The sequence below is a fragment of the Podarcis cretensis genome (genome assembly GCF_951804945.1).
Source record: "Podarcis cretensis genome assembly, chromosome: 17".
NCBI lineage: Eukaryota > Metazoa > Chordata > Lepidosauria > Squamata > Lacertidae > Podarcis > Podarcis cretensis.
Genome location: NC_137187.1, coordinates 42,386,858 through 42,414,430, shown reverse-complemented (window position 1 = coordinate 42,414,430; position 27,573 = coordinate 42,386,858). Strand labels below are relative to the sequence as shown.

At 48.9% G+C, this 27,573-nt stretch overlaps 2 protein-coding genes across 6 annotated transcripts in view; both read left to right on the top strand.

The window, feature by feature from the left end:
- The window catches only part of CDK16 (cyclin dependent kinase 16), a 68,509-nt gene extending 53,006 nt beyond the window's left edge, over window positions 1–15,503 (top strand). For 3 of the 5 annotated variants that reach the window (XM_079958745.1, XM_079958742.1, XM_079958746.1), the window contains 9 exons: window positions 118–180; window positions 555–678; window positions 775–895; window positions 3,231–3,328; window positions 4,664–4,769; window positions 5,406–5,448; window positions 5,932–6,022; window positions 9,919–9,996; window positions 11,211–15,503. In XM_079958745.1, the coding sequence (XP_079814871.1) occupies window positions 118–180; window positions 555–678; window positions 775–895; window positions 3,231–3,328; window positions 4,664–4,769; window positions 5,406–5,448; window positions 5,932–6,022; window positions 9,919–9,996; window positions 11,211–11,248 (762 nt within the window). In that variant the 3' untranslated portion in view covers window positions 11,249–15,503. Of the gene's footprint in view, window positions 1–117; window positions 181–554; window positions 679–774; window positions 896–3,230; window positions 3,329–4,663; window positions 4,770–5,405; window positions 5,449–5,931; window positions 6,023–9,918; window positions 9,997–10,528; window positions 10,579–11,210 lie in introns of all 5 variants that reach the window. The other 2 variants (XM_079958744.1, XM_079958743.1) reach the window with 2 other exon arrangements.
- Window positions 15,504–21,385: 5,882 nt separating this feature from the next.
- USP11 (ubiquitin specific peptidase 11) overlaps window positions 21,386–27,573 on the top strand; it is a 32,024-nt gene continuing 25,836 nt past the window's right edge. Inside the window, 6 exon segments of the mRNA XM_079958675.1 lie at window positions 21,386–21,422; window positions 21,425–21,480; window positions 21,482–21,583; window positions 21,585–21,796; window positions 26,420–26,529; window positions 26,955–27,085. Coding sequence (XP_079814801.1) covers window positions 21,401–21,422; window positions 21,425–21,480; window positions 21,482–21,583; window positions 21,585–21,796; window positions 26,420–26,529; window positions 26,955–27,085 — 633 coding nt within the window. The 5' untranslated portion in view covers window positions 21,386–21,400.

Genomic DNA, 27,573 nt, shown 5'->3' with positions numbered 1-27,573 from the left:
TCAATGGGACTAACTTCCAGGTAGGTGCTCATAGGATTGCAGACTTATTTGCACAAATCAGTCATTTTAAATTAATGAAGAGGAAAGTTGTCAATCCTGTGTCTTCTTTCACCCCAGGATAAAGATCTGAAACAGTATCTTGACGACTGCGGCAATGTAATAAATATGCACAATGTGAAGGTAAGTTGCTGACTCCCATCTGAGTCTGTTTCAGTGGATTCTTTTACTGCGTAGCAAGCAGCTATACGGATGTTGCTGGCAAAAGCTCACTTCAGCATGAGATTGCACTGGGGGATTTGATACGTGCTTTGCATGTTCTCCTTCAGTGCTCTGGTTATTGGTGGCGACCCTATCAAACGAACGTGGAACTGTCCTGAGAAAATAAAGGCATGTTTCTAAAGAAAATCCCACTGTTTGAAGAAGTTATATGAATTGGAAACATTTTCCTAAATGCACTCGTTTTGCATCCATGGCTGGTTAGAAGTACTGTATATGGCAGATCTAGCGATGAACTAGAGGGAAAGGCATTGAGATGGCTCTGTTCCCTCCTCCAGCTGTTCCTGTTCCAGCTGCTGCGTGGCCTCGCCTACTGCCACCGTCAGAAGGTGCTGCATCGAGACCTCAAGCCCCAGAACTTGCTCATTAATGAGAGAGGGGAGCTCAAACTAGCAGATTTTGGTGAGTACTAATTATCTCTCTGCCCTTGCTCTGCAACATTTACTAACAAATGTAATGAAATGTAAAATGTAATGCAATGCAACTTAACATTCCCAGGACTGGCCCGGGCAAAATCCATTCCCACCAAGACCTACTCCAATGAAGTGGTGACACTTTGGTACCGACCCCCAGATATACTATTGGGCTCGACAGAATACTCCACCCAGATTGACATGTGGTAAGGATTCAGCAGCCTGTGGCCAGCTCTCCCTCCCTGTGGTTGAAATCCGTGAATTTTGATAGTACTTTCCATTTGCCCATCAGTTGTCATCTCCCACAGGGATGGGGGACCTGTGACCCTCCAGATGTTGTTGGACTTTCTCTTTAGCCCAGCTAGCTTGGCCTATGGTTAGGAGAGATGGGAGTTGTAGTCCTGCAACATCTGAAAGGCCACAGGTTCCCCATCTAGGGGTGCAGTCTGTTTTCTGCATGGTTCTTGTCTTTTTAAAAGGTGATTTAAGTAAAGAGGGACGCCGATGGTGCTGTGGGTTAAACCACAGAGCCTAGGACTTGCCGATCAGAAGGTTGGCAGTTTGAATCCCTGCGATGGGGTGAGCTCCCATTGCTCGGTCCCTGCTCCTGCCAACCTAGCAGTTCGAAAGCATATCAAAGTGCAAGTAGATAAATAGGTACCTCTCCGGCGGGAAGGTAAACGGAGTTTCCATGCGTTGCTCTGGTTCACCAGAAGCAGCTTAGTCATGCTGGCCACATGACCCAGAAACTGTATGCTGGCTCCCTTGGCCAGTAAAGCGAGATGAGCACCGCAACCCCAGAGTTGGTCACAACTGGACCTAATGGTCAGGGGTCCCTTTACCTTTACCGTAAGTAAACAGAGGCCATGTAAAGGAAACAGCGGTGAATGCCTAGAGCTGAGCCGCTTGGATCTCAGGAAACTGCAGAGCTAAAAAAGGAGACTGAAGCTAGGGGCAAACAAATGCATGGAGCCAGTAGCTGAGTCACAGTGGCCCGCTAGGAACACAAACTGTGGTGGAGTTCCTTAGAAGTTTATCCCCAATCCCTCCATGTAGAGACCAGGGGTGGCAGACAAGCCATTCTGAAGGACAACTTGCCCACTGCCATGTGACATTCCCCTGTAATGTGCAGGAACAAGAGCATGCAAAGTGTGGTGAACTGGGTGCACATCCTAGAACTGGCATAGCCAACGTTGTGCCCTCCAGCTCTTGCTGGATTCCAGCTCCCATTAGTCAGCCAGCCTGGCCGGAGGTCAGGGAGGATGAGAGTTGTGGTCCATGACATCTAGAGGACATCTGATTGGCTGCCCCTGCCCTGGAATGCCTTCTCTTCTATGCTTCAGAACAAGGATTCTAAATGTCAAGTGGCCTCCCAAGGGGACGTTTGCCAGGGAAGAGGATAAGATACTAACAGACTCTCCAACAGCAGCTCCAAAATGGTACCCTCTTCATACAAAAGAGAGATACCAGAAAGCTTGGGGCACGGTGAGGGGAATCCAAAGGTTTGCAGAAAGAAGTACATGGTACCTTGGTTTTCAAGCGTCTTGGAAGCCGAACATTTCAGAACCGGAATGCCAAAAACCTGGAAGTAATTGCTTCCGTTTTCGAACGCGCCTTGGAAGTCAAACAGCTTCCGCTGCGTTTCCCCCCTTTTTTTCTCCATTGACTTTGCCAACCGCTCTTTGCGCCTCGGTTGTTGAACGTTTTGGAAGTCGAACGGTCTTCCAGAATGGATTACATTTGACAACTGAGGTACCACTGTACATTGGGGAGGGGTCAGGAGTGGAACAGAAGGAGAGAAACCCCTCCCCACTCGCCTCATGAAGTCTTGAGAATGCTCACTGGCCATAGATGCTGACTAAGCATTGCTCTTCGCTGTAACATTTAGTTGCAGGCCCTACTTGTTTCTGAGATATTTCTGGCCCTTCTCAATGCATGCCAGAATCCTCTGCAATATGCAGGCTAAGGTCCATGGCAGAGATGCAGGGAAGGTCTTTGGCCGACTAGTTCTAAAAAGTATACTCTAAAGGCGGCAAGGTTGAAAATCCCTTACATATATGATAATGAAAACAAACCATGGAAGGGAAGTGGGTGTTAAATGTTTGGTTTGTATTTTGGTAAATGTAAATGTGCAAATTTTGTATGATTAAAAATGATAATTAAGATTTAAAAAGAAAAAGAAAAGTTTAATTCTGCACCCTCTTGAAATTATGTGAATTTTGCATATTTTCTTATATCTTTCTAATTCTGCTTCTGATTTTCATGGGTGGGACAAAGATCTGTGCAGAATCCAGAAGCTGCTCCACCCACTGACTGTGGAAAACCTCTGTTGCTTCTTCTTCACCAGAAAATGGTGCTGTAAAATGAAGAAATAGATACATATTTGGTTAAGTCGCATAGCACATTCAAGTGGCAGAATTTGGATTTTCTTGGAACATAATGTTTTGATCCAGTGGAGAGAATCAGGGTTTTGATTTAAAGCCTAAAGTTCATGGTCCTTGCTTTGAACTTCCAGTGATGTCCTTCTCTTTCTCCTCACAGGGGTGTGGGCTGCATCTTCTATGAGATGTCCACAGGACGGCCGCTCTTCCCAGGCTCCACAGTTGAGGAGCAGCTGCACTTCATCTTTCGGATACTGGGTATGGTCCTGGGATGACCTTGCTGGGACTGCTGTGTTGCCGAGAGATCAGTGGGGAGAGGCAGGAGGGCCTTACAGAAGACTAGACTGCTGATTCACAGGAGTCTTCTGAGCTGCTTTGAGGAATCTAGACAAGGAGGGGGATACAACTCAGTTGATCAATAATCAATTACCATAATAAATCCATAACGATAACCAGTCTATTATATATTTTAGCAAGTTGCTTGTCTACTTGCTATGAATTTGGATAGCTTTTAGGGTATTGTAACCAAATTTTATGGGACGCAGGTGGCGCTGTGGACTTGCCGATCGAAAGGTCGGCGGTTCGAATCCCTGCGGCGGGGTGCGCCCCTGCTGCTCGGTCCCAGCGCCTGCCAACCTAGCAGTTCGAAAGCACCTCCGGGTGCAAGTAGATAAATAGGGACCGCTTACCAGCGGGAAGGTAAACGGCGTTTCCGTGTGCGGCTCTGGCTCGCCAGAGCAGCGATGTCACGCTGGCCACGTGACCCAGAAGTGTCTCCGGACAGCGCTGGCCCCTGGCCTCTTAAGTGAGATGGGCGCACAACCCCAGAGTCTGTCAAGACTGGCCCGTACGGGCAGGAGTACTTTTACCTTTACCTTTACCTTTAACCAAATTTTAGGGACGCGGGTGGCGCTGTGGGTAAAACCTCAGCACCTAGGACTTGCCGATCATCAGGTCGGCGGTTCGAATCCCCGCGGCGGGGTGCGCTCCCGTCGTTCGGTCCCAGCGCCTGCCAACCTAGCAGTTCGAAAGCACCCCCGGGTGCAAGTAGATAAATAGGGACCGCTTACTAGCGGGAAGGTAAATGGCGTTTCCGTGCGCTGCGCTGGTGCTGGCTCGCCAGAGCAGCTTCGTCACGCTGGCCACGTGACCTGGAAGTGTCTTTGGACAGCGCTGGCCCCCGGCCTCTTAAGTGAGATGGGCGCGCAACCCCAGAGTCGGACACGAATGGCCCGTATGGGCAGGGGTACTTTTACCTTTACCTTTAACCAAATTTTGCATGGTGATTTCTGAGATCAAAGAAGATCAAAGATTCAGCTGGATGCCATTTTGGATCAAGATGGCAGGCTGAGCCTTTCAAGACTTCACTGATTTTAACCACTGATTTCTTTGTTTCTTAGAATTCCCAAACAACTCTGCTAGTCAATCAATAAAGGACAACATATACATAAGTAAACATGGCAGAAGTGCTGGTGTGGGTGCTCCTTAACAGTCCTGTTTCAGGATCAGCGCCGTTCTCCTGCTCAGGCAACCTGCCTGTGTCCTGAGCTGACTCTTCTCTGGTCTCTCCTTCTCTCTCCTCTGCATCACCAGGGACTCCCAACGAAGAGACATGGCCTGGAATCCAGTCTAATGAAGAATTCCGAGCCTATAATTACCCTAAATACCGTCCCGAGGCCCTCATCAACCATGCCCCAAGGTGAGTGTCAACCTGCCATTCAGGGAATGTTAGGGTGGGTTGAACTTTTCAACTTTCCAATTCCCCAAATGTAAGTAAAATGTGTGTAAAATTGCATAGAAATCATTAGAAATGATTATCAAGTACTTACAGGTGGTTCTTCTTCTTCTTCTTCTTCTTCTTCTTCTTCTTCTTCTTCTTCTTCTTCTTCTTCACTGTTTTTCTACTTGGCCCTTGATCCCAGAGACACCCGGCCCCCCTTTTATGCACTGGCTTCCATTGCTTTCTCCTGAGCAGAGGTGCAGATCAAAGGTTTTTTATCCATCTCCTTTCCAGAACATGGATTCTGTCAGAGATGGCGGCTTGTGCCCCTCCTCTGCTGACTGATGCATGAGCCAAAACTGACTCTGGGGGCTTTACAAGGCCTTTGCCTGTGTCTTGGCTCTGAAGGGTCTGGGGACGTTGCTGGCCCTTGAGTCCTGCTCCAGACCTGCCCCTTTTTCAAACCAGTTGCCAACCCGTAGTTGGGATGTACTTTGCTCATTTACAAGTCCCTATTAATGCTGTTAGTGCAGCAGCTGAGCACCTCCACCTGGGAAGCAGGGCCTCCGTTTTCCTTCCAGAGCCTGATCTTCCTTTTCTCCTGGATCTCCACAGGCTGGATAGCGAAGGAGCTGACCTCCTGGGGAAGCTGCTGCAGGTGAGAAGTTGTGGCTCCTCTTTGTCTCTCCCTCCGGCTGGATGCGGACCTTTATTGTCTTTGCAGCTTCAGGTGACAGGAAGGCCTTCTCTGCTGGGGCTGGATGGCCTGGCCTTGCCCTCCTCAGGGAATTGCAGAATGGATTGAGGACTGTGAGCCTTATGTGGCATTGCACTTGTCCATCTTCAGGGGCTTGTTGTTTGTGCCAAGAAAAACATAACACAGCTGCCCTTTGGGAACAAAATGGAAACCAGGCTGGGGAAAGCCGGTGTGGGGGTTAGAACATGTGGTGAAGGAGTCCTCTCTATCCAGCCAGGTGACTGCTGGGCATAGCTTACTCCTGGGTAAATGGCTATACATTCCCACTTCTGCTCAGTATGGCATTCCTGGTGGAAGCAGAAGGGCAGGCACCTCTCTTTGCAGCACAGCAGTTGATCTCTCTCGTCTTCTCTTCTTCCCCCTCTCTGTTCTCTCCCGACGCAGTTTGAGGGCAGGAAGCGGATCTCTGCAGACGAAGCCATGCGGCACCTGTTCTTCCACAGTCTGGGCGAACGAGTCCTCAAACTCCCAGACAGTAGGTGCAGGCTGGGGAGGGAGAGAGGGATGGAGGCCGGCACTATGGGATATGGGGAGGGGCATATTGATGTACGGAAGGGCAGGTGGTGTTGGCCTCTGAGTATGGACCAGCAGGGTAGGGTCTATGGTATTGATAATGCTCTGTGATCTGTTGTCCCTGCAGTGGGAGTGCAGGATCCCCGCCCCCATTTCTCAGGTTCCTCTGTTATTTTGTAGGGCTGCCAGATTTGATCTGTTTAAATGACAGATGAGATTTGCTTGATTAATTGGTGAAGGCAAGTTTTGATCTGTGAGGCTAAAAGTTAAGGGAACAATAGCTTATTTTGAAGCTGTTTTGCTTCTGATTGGTTGGAAGCCTGAAGGGAAAGAATTGGCTGGCCAGCGCAAGAGGTGGAATTCTGCCCCCACCCCCCCGCCAGCTGGTCTCTTCTCACTGCTCCCTTGCGATTGTTTCCAGAGCAGCAGTGATCATAGAATCATAGAATCATAGAGTTGGAAGAGACCACAAGGGCCATCGAGTCCAACCCCCAGCCAAGCAGGAAACACCATCAGAGCACTCCTGACATATGGTTGTCAAGCCTCTGCTTAAAGACCTCCAAAGAAGGAGACTCCACCACACTCCTTGGCAGCAAATTCCACTGTCGAACAGCTCTTACTGTCAGGAAGTTCTTCCTAATGTTTAGGTGGAATCTTCTTTCTTGTAGTTTGGAACCATTGCTCCGTGTCCGCTTCTCTGGAGCAGCAGAAAACAACCTTTCTCCCTCCTCTATGTGACATCCTTTTATATATTTGAACATGGCTATCATATCACCCCTTAACCTCCTCTTCTCCAGGCTAAACATGCCCAGCTCCCTTAGCCGTTCCTCATAAGGCATCGTTTCCAGGCCTTTGACCATTTTGGTTGCCCTCCTCTGGACGCGTTCCAGTTTGTCAGTGTCCTTCTTGAACTGTGGTGCCCAGAACTGGACACAGTACTCCAGGTGAGGTCTGACCAGAGCAGAATACAGTGGCACTATTACTTCCCTTGATCTAGATGCAATACTCCTATTGATGCAGCCCAGAATTGCATTGGCTTTTTTAGCTGCCGCGTCACACTGTTGGCTCATGTCAAGTTTGTGGTCAACCAAGACTCCTAGATCCTTTTCACATGTACTGCTCTCAAGCCAGGTGTCACCCATCTTGTATTTGTGCCTCTCATTTTTTTTGCCCAAGTGCAATACTTTACATTTCTCCCTATTAAAATTCATCTTGTTTGTTTTGGCCCAGTTCTCTAATCTGTCAAGGTCATTTTGAAGTGTGATCCTGTCCTCTGGGGTGTTAGCCACCCCTCCCAGTTTGGTGTCATCTGCAAATTTGATCAGGATGCCCTTGAGTCCATCATCCAAGTCGTTGATAAAGATGTTGAATAAGACCGGGCCCAAGACAGAACCCTGTGGCACCCCACTAGTCACTCTTCTCCAGGATGAAGAGGAACCATTGATGAGCACCCTTTGGGTTCGGTCAGTCAGCCAGTTACAAATCCACTGAGTGGTAGCATAGTCAAGACCGCATATTACCAGCTTCTTTACAAGTATATCATGGGGCACCTTGTCAAATGCCTTGCTGAAATCAAGGTAGGCTACATCCACTGCGTTCCCTTCATCTACCAGGCTTGTAATTCTGTCAAAAAACGAGATCAGGTTAGTCTGACACGACTTATTTTTCAGAAATCCATGCTGACTATTGGTGATCACAGTATTCCTTTCTAGGTGCTCACAAACTGTTTGCTTAATGATCTGCTCCAGAATCTTCCCTGGTATTGATGTCAGACTGACTGGGCGGTAATTATTTGGGTCCTCTCTTTTCCCCTTTTTGAAAATAGGGACAACATTTGCCCTCCTCCAGTCTGCCGGGACTTCGCCTGTTCTCCAGGAATTCTCAAAGATGACTGCCAGTGGTTCTGAGATCACATCTGCCAGTTCTTTTAATACTCTTGGATGCAGTTCATCTGGCCCTGGAGACTTGAATACATCTAGACTAGCCAAGTATTCTTGTACTATCTCCTTAGTTATTCTGGGCTGTGTTTCCTCTGCTGAATCATTTACTCCAAATTCTTCAGGTCGGGCATTGTTTTCTTTATCGGAGAAGACTGAGGCAAAGAAGGCATTGAGGAGTTCAGCCCTTTCTGTGTCCCCTGTTTGCATTTCACCATCTTCTCCTCTGAGTGACCCCACGGTTTCTTTGTTCTTCCTTTTGCTACGAACATACCCATAAAAGCCTTTTTTGTTGCTTTTAACCTCTCTAGCAAGCCTGAGTTCATTCTGTGCTTTAGCTTTTCTGACTTTGTGTCTACACGTGCTGGCTATTTGTTTGAATTCCTCTTTGGTGGTTTCCCCCCTTTTCCATTTTTGTGTCCCAAGAACAGTACTTCTGTCTTGTCGGGATTCAACCTCAATCTGTTAGCCACCATCCATCCTCCAACCACCTCCAGGAACTCACACAGGACCTTCACCGCCTTCACTGGTTCTGATTTGAAAGAAAGGTAGAGCTGGGTATCATCTGCATATTGATGAACACCCAGCCCAAACCCCCTGATGATCTCTCCCAGCGGCTGCATGTAGATGTTAAAAAGCATAGGGGAGAGGACAGAACCCTGAGGCACCCCACAAGTGAGAGCCCAGGAGTCTGAACACTCATCTCTTAACACCACTTTCTGAACGCAGCCCAGGAGAAAGGAGCGGAACCACTGTATAACAGTGCCCCCAGCTCCCAGCCCCTCTAGACGGTCCAGAAGGATGTTATGGTCGATGGTATCAAACGCCGCTGAGAGATCCAGCAGAACTAGGAAACAGCTTTCACCTTTGTCCCTAGCCCGCCTCCGGAGATCATCAACCAGCGCGACCAAGGCAGTTTCAGTCCTATGATGAGGCCTGAATCCCGATTGGAAGGGATCCAAATGGTCCACATCCTTCAGGCGTGCCTGGAGTTGTTCAGCAACCACTTGCTCAATCACTTTGCCCAGGAATGGAAGATTTGAGACTGGGCAATAGTTGGCCATACTGGCCGGGTCTAAAGATTTTTTTTAAGAAGCGATTTAATGACTGCCTCTTTCAGCGGGTCTGGGAAGGCTCCCTCACAGAGGGAAGCATTCACCACCCCACAGAACCCATCGCCCAACCCTTCCCGGCTAGCTTTTATGAGCCAGGATGGGCAAGGATCAAGGAGACAGGTGGTTGGTTTCTCGCGTCCAAGCAACCTGTCTACATCCTCGGGGGTAATGGATTGAAATTGATTCCATGCAATTCGACCAGACAGGACTCTAGCACTCTCCCACCCCGGCCCTGTTCCCACAGTGGAGTCTACCTCCTTCCGAATATGAGTGACTTTATCTGCAAACAACTTTGCAAAATCATTGCAGGAGATTAGGTGGCATTTCCTACCACTAATTGGGAAAGGTTATTTAAATTTAATCAGTTAATCATTTAACTTATGTAAGCAGTTAATAAAAAAAATCATTTGATCACCGTATTATTTTTTCCTCTTAACGCTGAAGGTTGGTGAAGAATGTATAGTTTGAGCCTAAGCTGCAATAAGATTTAACACTCTTTCAAAATTGATCTGAATTTTTAATATATTAAGTGTCATTGTTGAGGGGCAACCTGCCCTGTCCCTAATTGAAGAATGTGTTTAAAAAATGTGGATTTAGAGATCTAATTATTTATTTATTAAATTTATATCCCACCTCCCCAAAGGAGCCCAGTAGGGAAAACCCACAATTTTTAGAAGAGTTCCCACACAAATGGATTTTAGCTGCAGTTCAGATGCTTTCTCCCATTATTTTTGCAGACTAGCAGCTCCTGTAAAAGGCTCTCACGTGCTCTTGTGTTTCTTCCTTTCCATCTCCTCCTCTTGCAGCAACGTCAATATTTGCACTAAAGGAGATTCAGTTACAGAAAGAGACGGGCCTGAGATCGGCTTCCCTGCCCGAATCAGGTGAGAGGCTACTGCCTAAGCAATGAGAGCCCCGCCCACTGGGAATCAAGCCCCACCCACTTTTACTCCAGCACTTTCCCCAAACGTTCCTCCCCATCCTTTCCTACTCAGAAGTCACCCAAGCCAGAGTCAGTCCTTGGATGAGGCCAAGGTGAGGCAGCTGCAGTTGCCAGAGCAGGAAACAGAGAGACCCCACCACAGACTTGTGTAGGAGAACTTCCCCACAGATTATGCCCCTGGGTGTTAATGCATGAGAGGGGAATGGGTGCTGCTTAGATTCTCTGCCTTGGCTCCGGATGGAAGCTCTCTCCATCCTCCCTCTTGTGAACAGGTAGTCCTGCCACTCAGCATTGCAAGGGGCAAGCTGGTCCTTGACAGCCTCTTCCTTGCCTCTTGTCCCTTCTCCTCCCCCCAAGGCCATCTACTGGTGGGGGAGAGCTCTGGTCCCACCTTCCAGGTTAGAGATGCAGCTGTACAGTCCCTGTAGCAATTGTCTACAACTGTGCGGTGAACGGTCTCTCCTCTCCCACAGGCAGCGCCGCGTTCCGGGTAGTGGACACTGAATTTTAGCCACCAGGTCAGGTATATGTGCTGCCTCTCTTCCATCAGCACCCCCTCCTGTTCTCAGCATGACAAGGTGGCTCCCCCCCCTCTCATCAGCATATGGTTGTGGTCCTTTCTGCATCCCTGATCCCACCAACCCCGATACACACCAGCTCGTGGGCGCTGTATCACTTGGGATCAGAAGCAGGGAGAAGAGAGGTCAGGCGCTGGAGGTGCGGGGAGGGAGCCAGGGTGCAAAGAGCACACGGAGCAGAGCGCGGAGGCCTAGAGGCTGAGCTGTGAGCCAGGACGGCCCTCCACCACGAACTCAGTACCATGAGGGCCTCAGGCATGCCGCCCTGAGTCTCAATCTCTCATCTGCATTGTGGGAATATGGTGCTCATCTACCTTGTAGAGTGATTGTAAGGATGACCGAGATAACTTATGGAAAACATGCATTTACAGAGAGCTGCTCCCTACGTAGTTGTAAGAATCACTGGGAAACACTTCAGGGAGGTCAAAGCCTTCTAGAAAGCTTGGAGCTGGAATAGATCCAGAAATGTCATCTAGTCCAGCCCCCTGCCAATGCAGGAAATCTGCCCAACCTTTGCTTAGATGCTTAGATTTCTTAGATTCTTAGATGCCCATAACCCTTTGCTGTTTTCCTGCAGTGAATGGGCAGAACGGACGACCAAGCCTGCTGCTTTGAAACCTGTGGATTGGGGTTGGTGGGGGCAGGAGCTAAGACAGCTCCCCCACCCCGTGGACATTCCCACTGCCGGCTTCTCCCTATCAGACGGTGGAGCAAGGACTTGTGCTGGGATTTCGTAGGGGAGAGGGCTGGGGGCAACGATGCCAAGTAGAAGTGCAGCCTGCCCCAGCACCCGACAGCCAGGCACGGATGCCCTCTGCTGCTGTGGAATGGACTGCCCCCCCCCCACGTGGTGTTTTGTTTTATTTTTTAAGTTTTATTTTTTCAATGCAATACTATAAATATTATATTTGCAAATATCTATAGAGAGACACCCCTGCCCTCGCTTCTCCATTTCTGGGGAGTGTACAGTATTAACTACAAGGGAGCCCACCCCCCTCCCCACTTGGTTGGACCGGGGGAGAGAAGCATGGAGGAGGAGGGAGGAGAAGCATGGGGCCCACTGTGTCTGGGTCCTAATCCGCTGTATATCTTGGAGCTGTGAACAACGTCAGTGATTTGGAAGAAGGGAAGCTCCTTTTTTCCTGTGAATTTTCTTTCTCCCCCACCCCCAAGTCTCAATCACCTTTCTGTGGACTTGGGGCAAGATCTTTTCCCGTTGCGGATACTTGTTTAGGAGTCCAAGTGTTGAACAGGCAAGCAGGTATCCTCAAGGAACAGAACACAATCCCATCTTTTCCTAGCCAACTCGATCCCTATCAAGATTATTCCTCTGTCTGGCTTTTCTGCTACAGCGAGCCCCCCCCCCCACTGCTTCCAATTAGATCTGCCACTGACTTGCTCCTCCCGATTTTCTCCTCACACAAAAGCCAAGTCCCATGTTTTCTTCTCTTGCTTGTGTCTTCCTTTGGTCTTGATTTGTGCCTCGCTCGGGCTCTCCCCACACCCTCAGCCAACGCTGTCAGTCTCGGCTGAGTTACTCCTGTTGACCGGTCACGCCTCTTGCAGTACTTGCTCATACTCAGGGTTTGATCTTCTTCCTTTGCCTTTGCTGACCCTGTCCACCAGGAACTTAAACACAGGTGCCATTTATTTCAACCAGGCATGTGTAGGAGAAGTCCCTGGTGGGTTGGGCCTCATCCATCCCCCACCCTCCGTTTCATACTTACTTGTCCTGCAGTGCTTAGATGATCACTCTTCGTTGCTTGTTCCATGTTTCCTGTATCCAAACAGCTCTGTTTTTAATGGTACCACCCAAACTCTTTGCTGATATAATGACACTGAGGTGCCCTCCAGATGTTACTGAACCCCAGCTCCCATCAGCCCTGGCTAGAATGGCCAGTGGTCAGGGACAATGGGAGTTGTAGTCTGGCAGCATCTGCAGAGCACCATGTTGGACACTCCTTAGACGGTCTTTGTGAAGAGAACCCTTGTCTTGGCCCCTATTCCACTGTATTTTCTTTCACAGAAGTCTGTGTCGGTCTCTGCAAGCTTAACACCTTCCCCCTTCTGTGTCACCTTTACTTAGTTGCTTCTCAGACTGTAATCCAATGACCAGGTCCTACTCTGTCCCACATGAAAAGTAAACCAGTAGCTCTTCTGAGGCTCACCAACTTCCACTCCTTCACTCACAGGCCAGCCACTCAAGGATTAATGGGCCCTTGGCTCAGCTCTTTATGCAGTGATCTCAGAAGTCACTCAGTTCCTGCCCAAGGGCTAAGCCCAGCTTGTTTCATCAGACACTGCTTGGCCTCATGCTAAGTCTTGACTCCAAAGACTTACTCATCTCAGCTTCTCCTCTTGTTTTTTGCAACACAGAAGCAAGTGGTGCAGAACTGGTGGCCCTCTGGAAGCTGCTGGACTCCAGCTCTCATCAGTCCCAGCCAGTGTGGCAAATGATGAGGGATGATGGGAGTTGTAGTCCAGGAAGATCTAGAGGGCCACAGGTTCTCCATCCCTGAAGCAAGCTATCAGTTCCTCAAAGGCCAGTCAATCCCATATCTCTCCTTACACTAAATCTTCCTTTAAGCAAAGGAAACATTGGAGATTCCTGCCTGCCTGAGGGATCTCCAAAGATTTCGGCTCACTATGCTTCCTACTCAGAGGTGCCTCAAGGGAAGAGGGAAATGTCAACCACACTTGTCCCCAGCTTACAAACCCCAACTGTATTGCAGCTTCCCAGGTGGCTAGGACTGTTCTTTCCAGCTCAGGACAGAAGCCTGGGTGTGAAGAACTAAAGGGAGCAGATCCAAAGGCTGCCCATTTGCTCTCTGCATGTTTCTGGACAAAGTGGCACCCGGCCTTCTCCCTTTGATCACAGCATAGAGAGAGTGAGAGAGTGTGTGTGTTTATATGTACATATGTAACCATTTTTATATACAGCATGAAGCACTTGTAAGTTTCACAAATCTCCACCCTCCCACAATGAGAGCCATATTATTATTATGATTATTATGATTATTATTATGATTATTCTGATGATGATTACAACTATTATAACCCTCAGGCAACATAAAAGATATATGGGAAGGAGTCTCCTCCATAGAGGATATGCCTTGGGCTGGAATTCAAGACCTCCACAGCACAGGGAAAATTCTGCTTGGCACCTGCCTGGGAGGGCAGACAGATCAGAGCCCCCAGCATGCAAGGCATGGTCACCTGATGCCAAAGGACAGCTGCTGTGAATAGGCCAAGGCCAAGGGTGTCTTTACAAAGGGTACCATAAGCAGGAAATGCCAGCCCTTCAGATCAGAGAACAGCAACGAAGGGTCTTTGTTTAGCCCAATAACCTGCCTGCATGACACCCCCCCCCCCCCCGTTCCTTGCTTGTTCCAGTTTAGACTCCTATTTCCATTTAGTCTCTTCCATCGGGTGCACCATAATTGTGCTAGGTGGGCCTGTTTCTGAAGCCCATCCAATCACAGTTGCCCTCTTCTTACCTGTTTCTTCCTTAAGAGCTGTGGTGATGCAAAAAGCTCTTTCGACCTCTGAATTCTCCATCCATCTCTGGGGTATCAATCCCATTTCCCATGGGAACTTCCATTCAAGGTGCATGTGTTCTGTTGCACCTTTACTATTACACAGTGAAGGCAGAATGCTTTCCTGTGGTTTAGCCCTGGCCATGGTTTGCTGCCTTAATGCTGATTAAGGTTCCAGGTATCCAATGAAACCTCTGTTGAATTTGCCAAGCTAAATCCTTCTCCCACAGGGTGCATCTCAGTAATATGGAAAGAAAGGGGCAGGGAAACTGCCTTGAGTGTTCACTCAATTCAGATGTAATGGTTAGCTACTAATAGCATAAACTGTTTTATGAGCCCCACTACAAACCATGGTTTCAGATCTTGGTTTGCAGTCTATCCCTAGCCATGGTTTAGGTACTGAGACTAAACACTTAATTGTGGTTGAGGACAATGGACCATGGTTAATTAAGTATTGGGCCTGCATTGGGCCTGTGGGAGCTCCTTTTTCAGTGCAGCCTGGGTAGAATAGTGGGGAGATGCTGGCCAAAATACATGGTGCCACTTTTTTGAGGGGGGTCCAAAATCCAATCTGATTTGGTTCATGGAACTGCTTTCCATTTCGTCTGCTGTTGGCAGATAAGGAGTGGGATTCTAGAGTTCAGGGAACTGTAGCAAAAGGGGGACATAGCTGTGCTGCACCCATCCACTGGTCCCCCCCCCTAAAATAAGTGCCAGGGTTCTGATTGGGCTAAAATGTAAAGCCCCTCCCCCACCCCCGGATTGAGAATTCTCAGAGGTGAACAGGGGGGACAAATGCCACAAGAATTCAACCAGCATGGATTTCCTCTTGGGGCACATCTGGGTAAGAACATCTGGATTGGATCTCTGCGTGTGAGAGGGAAACCCAAAACGATGTATTGGACAATGAATGTACAGAGGATCTGGACTTTGCTTTTTTGTGTGTAGCGGGGGTAGGGGAGTTCCCCAGAATTTGTTTCTGGGCTGGAGGTGATAAACCAGCCCTTCCTTGCAGTAAACTGAAACCCTGGAGCAGATAATCATTCACATTTGGAGCGGACTTCTCTTCATGTGCTTCCCTGCCCCCTTTGACAGAGTAGATATGGAGATCAGTTGTCCTGGTACGGAAAAGGGAATTCTTGTTCTTGTACATAACTTGAATTGAGGGAGCAGCCTTCTATTTATCAAATAAGAAATTTATCATTGCAGAAGAAAACTCCCTGCGGAAGGACATGGGCAGACTTCTCTTTCCCAGGTGCTCCCTCTGTCCCTGTTCAGGGTGAACAAATGCGCCATATTCAGATGTACGGAACTGAATAAAAAGTCTCCAACAATTCTGGGTGTTTGATGCTTCTCACTGGGACCCACGTGGCAGGAGCACTCTCTGGCTTGGTGGGGTTATGGAGTGGGTCTTGGTGAAAAGGAAAGCGTTCTGCTTCAGTCTTGGTGGTACACTTGGACCAGGCTGTCCTTTACAAGGAGCAGGGGGGGGGAAATCCCCCTCCCTTGCCTTTCCCCGTGGAATATTCTGCTGGTAGTGCTGTTTCTTCCAGGTGTTTTGCCCCTGCTGCAAAAGTTACAAAAGCTTCACAGCTGGGCTTTTACTGAAATCAGATGTAACATTTAGCCTTCAGAAGTATAACCTGTGGTTTATGAGCACCAATTCAAACAGTGGTTTCAGATCTTGGGTTCTGGGCTGCACTTTCTGCATTCAAACCTCACACTCGCCATTGCCTGAAGAGCTCATTGACATCTCTTTCTTAGTATTACACAACTTCTCAGAGGCAGTTTGTGTTCTTGGTAGAGTTCTTGCTTTGCATGCAAAAGATCTCAAGCTCAATATCCCTGCATCGCCTGGTTGCTCATTTGGTGAGAGCATGGTGCTGAAAATACTGTTTTGCTGTGCTCTGCTGTCTAATGGTTAGAGCAAGCAGGGATTTATTTTGGATCCCAGCAGATGGAAGACTGGTGGACTGATAGATAAAGGAGGAAGTGGTTTATTGATTGGCAAATACTAACAATATTAATAGGCATGAGCTCAACTGCACATCCTGCCCACCACTAAGAGACTGCTCCGACACTTCAGGCTGGTGGGCAGCTCACACACCTGGGTGGTAAAAGAGGTCGGTCCCTGCACTGCTGATTCTTCTGTTCCTTCTAGTTTCTCAGCTCTTCGGTGCTTCTTCAGAGACAGAACTCATCTCTTCAGGTCGGTGCTTTTATAGGCAAAGAAAGGACTCCATGCCAGGTTGTACAGGTGCTCGCATATCATCCTTCCTCCCCTCTGTTTTCAGCAGCAAGCCAAAGTTCATGTCTAAGTGCCAGTTCAGTGGCTGGGTCAAGGTAGCCCTGTCCGCTAGTTGACTCCTCTGCTTATCAGGCCAGCTGGCTAAACCTGCGCTTGACGCCAACTAACTCCTCATTGTACAGGTAGATTTATAGCAAAACTGCATTGGAAGCAGATGCACCATCTAACGACAGATTTCTGCCACGGCCACTACATTAAAGAGATAGATAAAGATTTACTGCTGCAATTACCTTGAGATCAAGAAACGCCACTTTCGGGCATTGCTTGAGCAATACAAATGCCAAGGTTGCAGGTTTGATCCCCATATTCAGGGGTGAGGAAACTTGTTTTAGGAGGGGGCTTGTTCACTGCCCCTCAGACCCTGTGGCGGGCTGGACTGCGCACGCGCGCGCACACACACACACACACACGGAGGGGGGCTTCTTTCTCTCCCCCAACCCCTCCCCCTCCCCCTTTCCTACCTCCTCTGCCACTCTGCCTGTGGTTGGGAGCCAGCAGTGGTGGTGGCACCTCTCCTTTCTAGGCCAGCTTTCCCGGGCGCCAGGCATGGGGCCAACAGGCGTGCCAAGCTCCAGCCAAAGCCCCGTGACGCGCCCATCATGATGCCCACAGCATGGCCATGGACGGAGAGGCCCCTGGGCGGGTGGCGAGTCTGGGCTGCACCTCAGCACATGGGTGGTGAGGCTTCGGATTGGCTGGCACCAATCAAAGCTCAGCTCCCTTCCTCTGCAGGGTGGGGAGAAGCCAGGAGGGAGGAGGCACCGCAATGGTTTGTGTGTGTGTGTGTGGGGGGGGGGTAAATGGCACCTTAAAAAAATTGCAACAATAAAATAAAATGGTGCTGCCCAAATGATCACGTCGATCCAAGCAGCAATTCCAGGACAGTCCGCGGGCCAGATCCAGAGGGCAATTGGCCCTGATCCGGCCTGCAGGCCTTAGTTTGCCGACCCAAGCCCATATGGGACTGCTGCATATCCCTGCATTGCAGGGGGCTGGACTATGTGATCCTCAGGATCCCTTCCAACTCTATGATTCTATGATCTCCAGGTGGAGCTAAGGGAGACTCCTGCCCAAATACCATTTCAACACAACATCTTATGCAGAATATGGTGTTTTATGTGTACAGATGCATAACATTAAGATTTCAGACAAACCAGATTTGCAAAATGCAAGCATTTGTGGGGTTGTGAGGCTTGTAATTCAATCCAGCTTCCCCTGTGTCACAAAGTCACGCCAACAAAACCTGAAAAGGGCTCTGCTAGTGAAAGAAAATAGGCAGGAAAATTGCCCAGAAGAGGTACATTGTGAGATTAAACCAATTATACAAAATGTTCCCCCCTTTAAAATGGTGATGATGATGATGATAATGATACTGATAATAATAATAATTTATTATTTATACCCCGCCCATCTGGCTGGCTTTCCCCAGCCACTCTGGGCGGCTTCCAACAATGATTAAAAATACATGAGGCTGTGTTTTTGCACAAGGAAGTCAGGAAGCGCAGCACCAAAGAGTTTGCCAGGTGTGTCCTGGACTTTGGGCATTTTACAGCAACTTGTGTAAAAACTGCTGATCTAGGCACAGTCTTGATGACGGAAGGACATCTGGTATACTAAAGAAACTTGCAGGTAAAACCCCCCACATCCTATAATTAAGCACCACAGGATGTCTTTAAAAGGGGCCTAGTCCAGCATAAAGTTCTCCCTCTGCCTTTCACAGGGGAATTGGCTTTAAATTGTAATGGTGTATTCATGGGGGGGGGGACCTTAGTCCCACGGCTCAATATAGCCCCCCAGGCCTCGTCTCTCTGGCCCTCATAACGCTCCAAGGGCCACACCCTTCCCTGACATTGGTTCCCACCCCAAGAGTTTTTGCCTGCCTGGGATGTGCCCTTCAGCACCGACGCGGCTTTCTTCTTATCTGGATGGATGGATGGAAAGGGGCGAGTGTGGGGCACAAATCAGCCTCCTGTACAAAGCTAAAATACATTTGTTGCTCCACCCACATTCCCCTCTGGCTCCGCCCACCAAAGGCGCCTGGCCCACAGAGGGCTCCACACTAGTGGGGGGCTCAGATTCGGGCCAGTCCTACTCCTGGAGAGATGATTATTATTAATACCAGCCTTCATCAGAAGACACTGAACACACTTCTCTCTCTCTCAACTTATCCTGCGCACTCCAGTTCTCCGATTGCCACAGAAATAGAAAGCAGGAAATCTGCATTTTATGCAGGGTTTTCTTTGATATCTCCATACTTACCCAAAAGTACTTGCTCCACAATCCTTTTCAAAAGAGCAAGAAATTGGTGAGGGTCCCCCCCCCCTTAAAAATAGTTTTATTTGCATAGCAAATGCAAAGAGCCAGCCTCCTCCATCTCTGTTTAAGCTCTGCCTTTCTCCACCCAGGGTCGCCATTTGCCGTTGGACTGCAACTTCCGTCATCCTTAGATAGCAGGACCAGTGGTCAGGGATGATGGGTGTTGTAGTCCAGCTTGGAGTTCAAAATGAAGCAGGGCAAAGGCTAATAGAGTTCTGTCAAGAGAACAAGCTGGTCATCACAAACACTCTTTTCCAACAATGCAACACATGGACATCACCAGATGGGCAGCATCAAAATCAGATTGATTATATTCTCTGCAGCTAAAGATGGAGAAGCTCTATACAGTCAGCAAAAACAAGACCTGGAGCTGACTGTGGCTCAGATCATCAGCTTCGTATAGCAAAATTCAAGCTTAAACTGAAGAAAGTAGGGCAAACCACTGGGCCAGTAAGATACAATCTAAATCAAATCCCTTATGAATACACAGTGGAAGTGAGGAGCAGTTTTAAGGATTTAGATTTGGATGGAGGCTTGTAACATTATGCAGGAGGCAGCAACGAAAACCATCCCAATGAAAAAGAAATGCAAGAAAGCAAAGTGGCTGTCCAACGAGGCCTTACAAATAGCGGGGGAGAGAAGGCAAGCAAAATGCGAGGGAGATAGCGAAAGATACAGGAAATTGAATGCAGATTTCCAAAAAATAGCAAGGAGAGACAAGGTGGCCTTCTTAAACGAGCAGTGCAAAGAAATACAGGGAAACAATAGAATGAGAAGAACCAGAGATCTGTTCAAGGAAATTGGAGATATGAAAGGCACATTTCGTACAAAGATTTCCATAATAAAGGACAAAAATGGTAAGGACCTAACAGAAGCAGAAGACATCAAGAAGAGGTGGCAAGAATACACAGAGGAATTATACCAGAAAGATATGGCTGTCTCGTACACCCCAGGTAGTGTGGTTGCTGACCTTGAGCCAGACATCCTGGAGAGTGAAGTCAAATGGGCCTTAGAAAGCACTGCTAATAACAAGGCCAGTGGAAGTGATGATATACCAGCTGAACTATTAAAAAATTTAAAAGATGGTGCTGTTAAGGTGCTACACTCAATATGCCAGCAAGTTTGGAAAACTCAGTAGGCCAGAGGATTGGAGAAGATCAGTCCACATCCCAATCCCAAAGAAGGGTAGTGCCAAAGAATGCTCCAACTACTGCACAATTGCACTCATTTCACACGCTAGCAAGGTTATGCTTAAAATTCTAAAAGGCTGGCTTAAGTAGTATGTGGACCGAGAACTCCCAGAAGTGCAAGCTGGATTTAGAAGAGGCAGAGGAATCAGAGACCAAATTGCAAACATGCACTGGATTATGGAGAAAGCTAGAGAGTTCCAGAAAGACATATACTTCTGATCACCTCATCTATCTCCTGAGAAATCTCTATGTGGGACATGAAGCTACAGTTAGAGCTGGATATGGAACAACTGATTGATTCAAAATTCGGAAAGGAGTACAACAAGGCTGTATATTGTCTCCCTGCTTATTTAACTTATATGCAGCATTCATCATGTGAAAGACTGGGCTGGATGAATCCCAAGCCGGAATTAAGATTGCCGGAAGAAATATCAACAACCTCAGATATGCAGATGACACAACCTTGATGGCAGAAAGTGAGGAGGAATTATATAACCTTTTATTGAGGGTGAAAGAGGAGAGCGCAAAATATGGTCTGAAGCTCAACATCAAAAAAACAAAGATCATGGCCACTGGTCCCATCAGCTTCTGGCAAATAGAAGGGGAAGAAATGGAGGCAGTGAGAGATTTTACTTTCTTGGGCTCCATGATCACTGCAGATGGTGACAGCAGCCACGAAATTAAAAGACGCCTGCTCCTTGGGAGAAAAGCAATGACAAACCTAGACAGCATCTTAAAAAGCAGAGACATCACCTTACCAACAAAGGTCCCTATAGTTAAAGCTATGGCTTTCCCAGTAGTGATGTATGGAAGTGAGAGCTGGACCATCAAGAAGGCTGATCGCCGAAGAATTGATACTTTTGAATTCTGGTGCTGGAGGAGACTCTTGAGAGTCCCATGGACTGCAAGAAGATCAAACTTCTCCATTCTGAAGGAAATCAGCCCTGAGTGCTCACTGGAAGGACAGATCCTGAAGCTGAGGCTCCAAGACTTTGGCCACCTCAGGAGAAGAGAAGACTCCCTGGAGAAGACCCTGATGTTGGGGAAGATGGAGGGCACAAGGAGAAGGGGACGACAGAGGACGAGATGGTTGGACAGTGTTCTCGAAGCTACCAGCATGAGTTTGACCAAACTGCGGGAGGCAGTGGAAGACAGGAGTGCGTAGCGTGCTCTGGTCCAGGGGGTCACGAAGAGTCGAATACGACTAAACGACTAAACAGATGAAGACCTAAGGTTTGCAAAGGGGGAAAAAAAAATCACACATGCCACTCTCAAGATGGCGTCTCTGTCCGCCCCGCACATTTACCAGCACCAAAGATGGTTGACTTCAGACGGGCTAGCGCAGGGAACATGCCCTCAACAAACATGGCAGCAAAAGCTTCCGCCCTGAGACACGGGGCTGGTTTTGCGGAAGAGAATGCATCGCGTCCCCTTTACTTTCTCTCTGACGGCACCCGGCATACGGAGAAAAAGAGGCCGCGTCCATTTTCGGCTAGAGACGGGGCAGCCAAGAGGCCGGGCCCGAGTCCCCGCCCCGCTCGTCCCGGACGCCGCCCTCAAGATGGCGCCGGCCCGCCTCCCCTTCCCCGCCACACCTCTCGGGGCCGGCGGAAGCGGGGGGGCGTGGCGGCGGGAGCCGGGCGCCTCCTCGACGGGCTTCCGGGCGGGAGGCGGCGATGGCTGCGGAGCGGGGGCTGCCGGCGGCGGCGGCGGCGGCGGGGCTGCCGGGGCTGGAGGCCCAGAGGCGGCAGGTGGAGGGCGAGGGGCCCGAGCAGCCCGGGAGGGAGCGCCCGCTGCGCGCCGGAGAGAAGTGGTGAGCGGGGCGGGGCGGGGGCTCCTCGCGAGGAGACCCCTCCGGGAAGCGGCGCCGAGTCCCCTCCCTCGGACGGGGGTGGCGAGCTCCTTCCTCGGAAGAGCCCCTCCGGGCTCCCGGGAGGCCTCCCTCCTCGGGGCGGGACGGGGCGGGCGGGCGTCGCGGAGCTCGCGGGAGTTACTCCCTTCAGACGCGCTGCTTCGGCTCCCTGAGTCTCCGATGGAAGCAAAAGCCTCAAGTTCTTCTGGAGCACATTTCTCAGACTGCTGACATGTTCACTTCCGGAATGAAAATGCTATTCCCCTTTTTCCTTTTGGGACGCAATGGCTGCTCTGAATCAACTTGCGTTTGGTTGTTTAATTCATTTTCTTCTCTTCCTTCCTGTGTTTTGGGTAGACACTCCAACTACATCAGTGGATTTCGTGAATGCGACCCACTCTTCCTACATGGCTTTTTTTCCCTTTAAAAAAAAGAATTCGTGATTCTAAACTCTTTGCCAAAATATGTGTGCTTTGCTGTAGCATTCAAATATTTCTAAACAACTATGTGATTGAAAACCAGTCACCTCCCTCCCCCCTTTGTTTTTTTCTTGTGTAGCAGGATTATTGAGGTAACCTTGGTGATCCCCACCCCAAGAAAAGACTTCTGTGTCTGTGTCAGAAAGAATTTCAATAGGTACTTAGCGTGGAGTTACTGTTGGAGAGAGCTGCTCCTGCCCCCCCCCCCCCCCCCAGCACTGAGTTGTTGTTTTTAAGGGCTACCTTAGTTTTGGAGGTGGGTGATTCCCCCATAGACATGCTGTGGGCTTGGTTCCAAAGCTTTCTTACCCCCCCCCCGCCCTCTTAGGGGCTTCATCCAAGTGCAGTGAAGTTTCGGTTTCTCAGCTGCCCCACCTACAAGGCCAGCCTCATTTGGTAGCAGCCCCTTTCTCTCTTGCATGAGTGCTTGGCGGTCTTCTGTATCCCTGTGTGGCTTTATCTTCTGTGGAATGAGTTTTAGTTTCACTCTCCATAAACTGGCAAACTTCCTGTTTTTGTCACTGAACCTAGACTCCCTGTGTCAGCTGCACCTACTTTTCTCCTAGATAGGGTTTAGAGAAATCTTACCTCTCCAACCTGTTTTGTGCCAGCTAACATGCACTTGTGTCTTGGGGAAGACAAGTGGGGAACCACAGCCCCAGTAGTGAAACAAACCACCTCCATTGTCACAGAGCAGAAAGGCAGAGCTTGCTCATTTCATTGCAGGGGGTTGTAGAGGATCTTCGGGTCCCTTCAAACTCTACAGTTCCATGAGGTGCGTAGTCCGATCTCACACTCCTTTACTTGGAAGCCAGTCATCCCACTGAGTTCAAAAGAGCTTGTTTCCTAGTAAATGTGTGCATAGGATTGCAGCGTAAATGAGATAAGTTTGGTAATAAGTGTGGGATAAGTAAGTCGGTTCACATTGCATACCAGCTTCAAGCTTCTGGTCCATTGGTTTTTGACCAGTGTGCTGTGGCACCCTGGGGTGACATGAGGAACATTCAGGGGAGCCCGGGGAGGCACCCTTTCTTTAACTTGCAGCCCATATCTTCCTGCATTATTTTTCTCTCTGAGGAACATTCGGGGGAGTCGACACCTTTAACTTGCAGCCCATTATCTTCCAGAAATAAAACAATGGCAAAAAAAGTGGGGAAACATTTTTGCCTGACTGTTGGTCTTCTTAAAATCTCCCCCTCCCTACACACAAACAAGAATCCTCCTCAGCTTCAGTAACGATAACAGTTCCTTAGTTTTACACGTTTGCTTGGGTTCTCATTGACACTTGTATTCCCCCTTGCACGTGTCCAAAAGTGGCTCCAAAAAGGGGCAGGGCAGAACGGGGAAGTCCCCACTTAATGCATGTTCTGTAATGGAACCCCAGGGTAAGTGGCTTCCACAGGGGAGCTGCAGAAAGAATGTGGTTGGTCGAGGGAGCTGTGGACCCCACAAGGTTGAAAACCACTGTTCTAGTACTTGTTTTTAAAGCTCTCTACGCCTCTCCTGTGCCCTTCATTCTGCACAGGCTCCCCTGCTGTTTCTCCCCTCTGCTCCTGCTCACACAATGGGCTGAGACAAGAAAGCTGCTGCAGTTACTGCTTGCACAGATCCAGTTTGGCCCCCCATTTAATTTCCTCCCCATGACTCACTAGTGGGAGGAGCCAGCCTTGCATGGCAGTGAATGAGTGTCATGATCAATATGTAGCTCCCTGGGAAGCTGGTGCAGACTCTCATGCAGGAAGGGTGGGGGTTGAATTGCTTTCAGCAAGCTGTTCTGCCCTCTCCTTCCTAAGATTTGTCCCACTGTGGTAGCCCTGAGGGATTCCCCAGCCACTGGTTTCCCCAGCCTGAGAAGAACTTAGAACTTTTTCCTAGCATTAAAAATGTTTCCCAGCCAATTAATGGTCTTCATTGATCCTGAGTTAGAACAAGTCGGGGCCTGAAATCGTGAGCAAAGGAAAGAGAGACCATATATTAGACTTGGCAGGCTTTTTAGCTACATAGAACTCTTTGCTGGGCTGATGTCTGTCTAACTAAAAGGCATACTTTCATTTCATGTGTTGCTTCTCCTTGCGTGTCAAAGCCTTGAGGAATTTCAAGGATGCTGGCTTTATCAGATGGTGTCGCTCCCAGGTTCTCAGTGGGACTGTGCCATTGGATGCTGAGCCAGCGTAACACCTGCAAGCTGTGATCTTGCCTTTGGGTTCCCCCTCCTCAGCCCTTCCCATTCCTCCTGGCCCCATGGAACTTGCCTGGATGGAGGAACCACCCAGGGCTGAGCTCAGTCGGTGAGAGTGTGCCATTGGATGTAGGAAAGAGGAGAGGAGGGTCTTCCCCTTACCCCACCTGCTTTCCTTAATGTCCAGAGACCCCTGCACAGTCACAAAAGGACGGAAGCTGAGCATTAGGCAATATTACGAGGAAGGGGTCCAAACCTTGATGCTGCTGCTAGAACAAAGTTTCCTCCGTGAAAAGGGTGGAAACTTCGAGGTGGTCTGCTTACGACGCACCAAATATGTATTTAAGATTGTGCTGACCCCTTTTATGGCCCTGTGGTTTGTGTTGAGCCGCCAGAGATGTGACTGGAAGATCAGGCGGAGGCTCCGCTGCCGTCAGGTTGCTCCTTGCCATCGTGCAGCTGGTGTTAAGGTGACAGCCTGTTTCCTTCTCTGGACTTCTTAATATAGTGCCCCAGGGCAATAGGAGAGGGAACTGTTTTTCAGGATGGGACACATATTTCATGGTCTGAGCTGACCCTATGGTGGTATAAAGGGGTAATATAAAATCAACCACCTTGGGGGTGGAATGCAGGTTTTTCTGCCCATGGAAATCCAGGCTGTTGACTAAGAAGGAAGGAGATTATGGGCAGGGATCTTGATTTACTGCCAAGCAGAAAATTAAAACTGACTTTTGTAGACAATCCACATCTGCAAGTTGAATGCAAGAATAAATTATGCAAATAATTGAGGCTACGTGATTTAATCCATTTAATAGAAAGACTCTTACTTCCCAAGTATTATACATTGCACAATACTCTGCGTGTCTAAGGAGGAAGTCCTGCTGAGTTCAGTGGGGCTTATTCCCAGGTAGGTGAGTGTTGGATTACAGTGACCCTGCAAAATGGGATGAGGAAATGTGTGCCCTCCGGGTCTTGGCTGGGCTAAAATTCCAGTTTTTGCAGGGCATTGGCCATGCTGGTCAGGGTGATGGCAGCTGATGTCTGGAGGGACCGCCGTTGCCCTGCCCCTGGTGTGAGGAATGGTCATTTCTATCCAGTAGTTGCAAATTGTAGGATTGGGGTTGAGACTGAATGGCAGGGGTTTGCCTGGTAAATTCTTGGCTAACTTGATATTTGAACCAGGAGCAACTGGAAAGGGGTTCTTTTATTCTGTGGGGCTGCAAGTGAGGGCCTTTCCTTCTAATGATGTGGCAATTCACAATTTAATAAGCAAAAGTTACCTTGTGTATTCTTTCGCATTGCAACAAAGCACATAGATTGAAGTGTGGGTAATATGTATATATATATATTTAAGTTAAGCCATAGTTTGGTTCAAGGTATTTACTTAACTAAATATTTTTAGATGATGGGCCTAGAAATAACTTACGATTTCGTAGGCACAGCTGTTTGCTTTCAGTCGAAGCTGTGACTGTGTTGCCCATCTTTACTGCCATAGTCTAGGGAAGTGGAGGAGAGGAGGACTTTGGGTATTAGCAGACCTGTGCGAGCTGGTACTGGGTCTGTGACAGGAAGCTGCAAAGAGCGGTTGCAGCTGAAGGGAGCCATGACCTGCCTCCTCCTTATCTGAGCCTTTGGATGGTGTGATCGTTACCTTTTTAAAGCTTATCTCTGGTCAAGAGGACTAAAAATTTGCTATTTCAATCAAAATAGTGGGAATTCTCAGTTGTCTGGACTGATAAGCTGCAAGCAGATGTATGCAGTATTTGGCACAGTTGCAAGGCCTTGGATTGAGACCTTAGCTTTCCTTGTGGAGGAGGCATCCTTCCTGACCCTGTTTGGGCTGGAGGATGGAGGGAGACTTGCCTGCTTATGTTTATGCACACTGGTGTGGTTCTGGATTTGAACTTGCTGTTTCTTTGCCCACAGGTATTTGCTGGAGAATCATTGGTACAAACAGTGGAGAGCATACGTGGAATCTGGAGATCAAAACTCCATCTCTTTCCCTGGACGGATCAACAATGCTGAGCTCTTTGAAGGTACAGCTTCCTCTGTCCTATTATTTTATTTTGAGATTCTTTCCTTCTTCCCTTGACATACATTCCCAGGGCAGCACGGCTAGATTAAAACCAGCACTATGTCATTTTTACCCCCATCCTCCAAGGAGCCCAGAATGTCATTCATTTTATCCAGACAACAACCCTGTGGGGTAGAGGGGCTAAGATGTAGTAACAGATCCAAAGATGCCCAGTCAGCTGTTCGTCTGGCTTTCCATCCCAGAGCTGGCTCCTTGATGCAGTTGCTGTATCATGGAAGGGGAAATGTGTTGGAAGTTGAGAAATAGCTTTCCTGTCTTACAGCAGGGAGTTCTGCTGATGAAGGTCCTGTGCCAGCCTTTCTCCTTCTCCACAGACAGACGGCCCTGTTGGATTTCAAGCCCTTTTCCTTCCTTCCATCCTTCCAGATACAGAGTCATACCGGTTGAAGGATAGACTGGTGGAGCATGAGGAATACGTTCTGGTGCCAGAGGAGGTCTGGAACAAGCTGGTGACCTGGTATGGCCTTGAGCATGACCAGCCAGCCATTGAACGCAAGGTGAGAAGTTTGTAGCTTAGAGAGCATGGACTGTTGAGGAATCTGTGTTCCTGATATTGGGATTCACAGCTGCCATCACATCCCTGAGCAATTGGTTGTGCGTTGGATTCCTACAACGTCTGGGTGGCCACAGGTTGTTCCACCCCCCCCCCCCGAGCTTCAGCACTGGCATATTCTGCTGTGACAAACGGAGAGGAGGAGAGATGGAGCTTTTGAGAATGAGGTAGAGAATTGGGAGGAGGAGAGGCTCCCCCCCCCCCGCCCCATTCAAACCTGATGTGCGGATTGTGTGTGAGAGAGGTTATCTATCTAGAAGCCAGTTTCCTCCATACTGGCTGGGACTTCCCTTGGTTCTCAGTGGAGAGAGGGCTGCCCAAGAGCCTTGGTGGTTCAGCAACTGGCAGAGTCCCCACGCCAAAGGTATCCCTGAGGTCAGCCTTTATTTTCACCTGTGCAGCCAAGTGCTTTCCATTCACTTATGCAGAAAA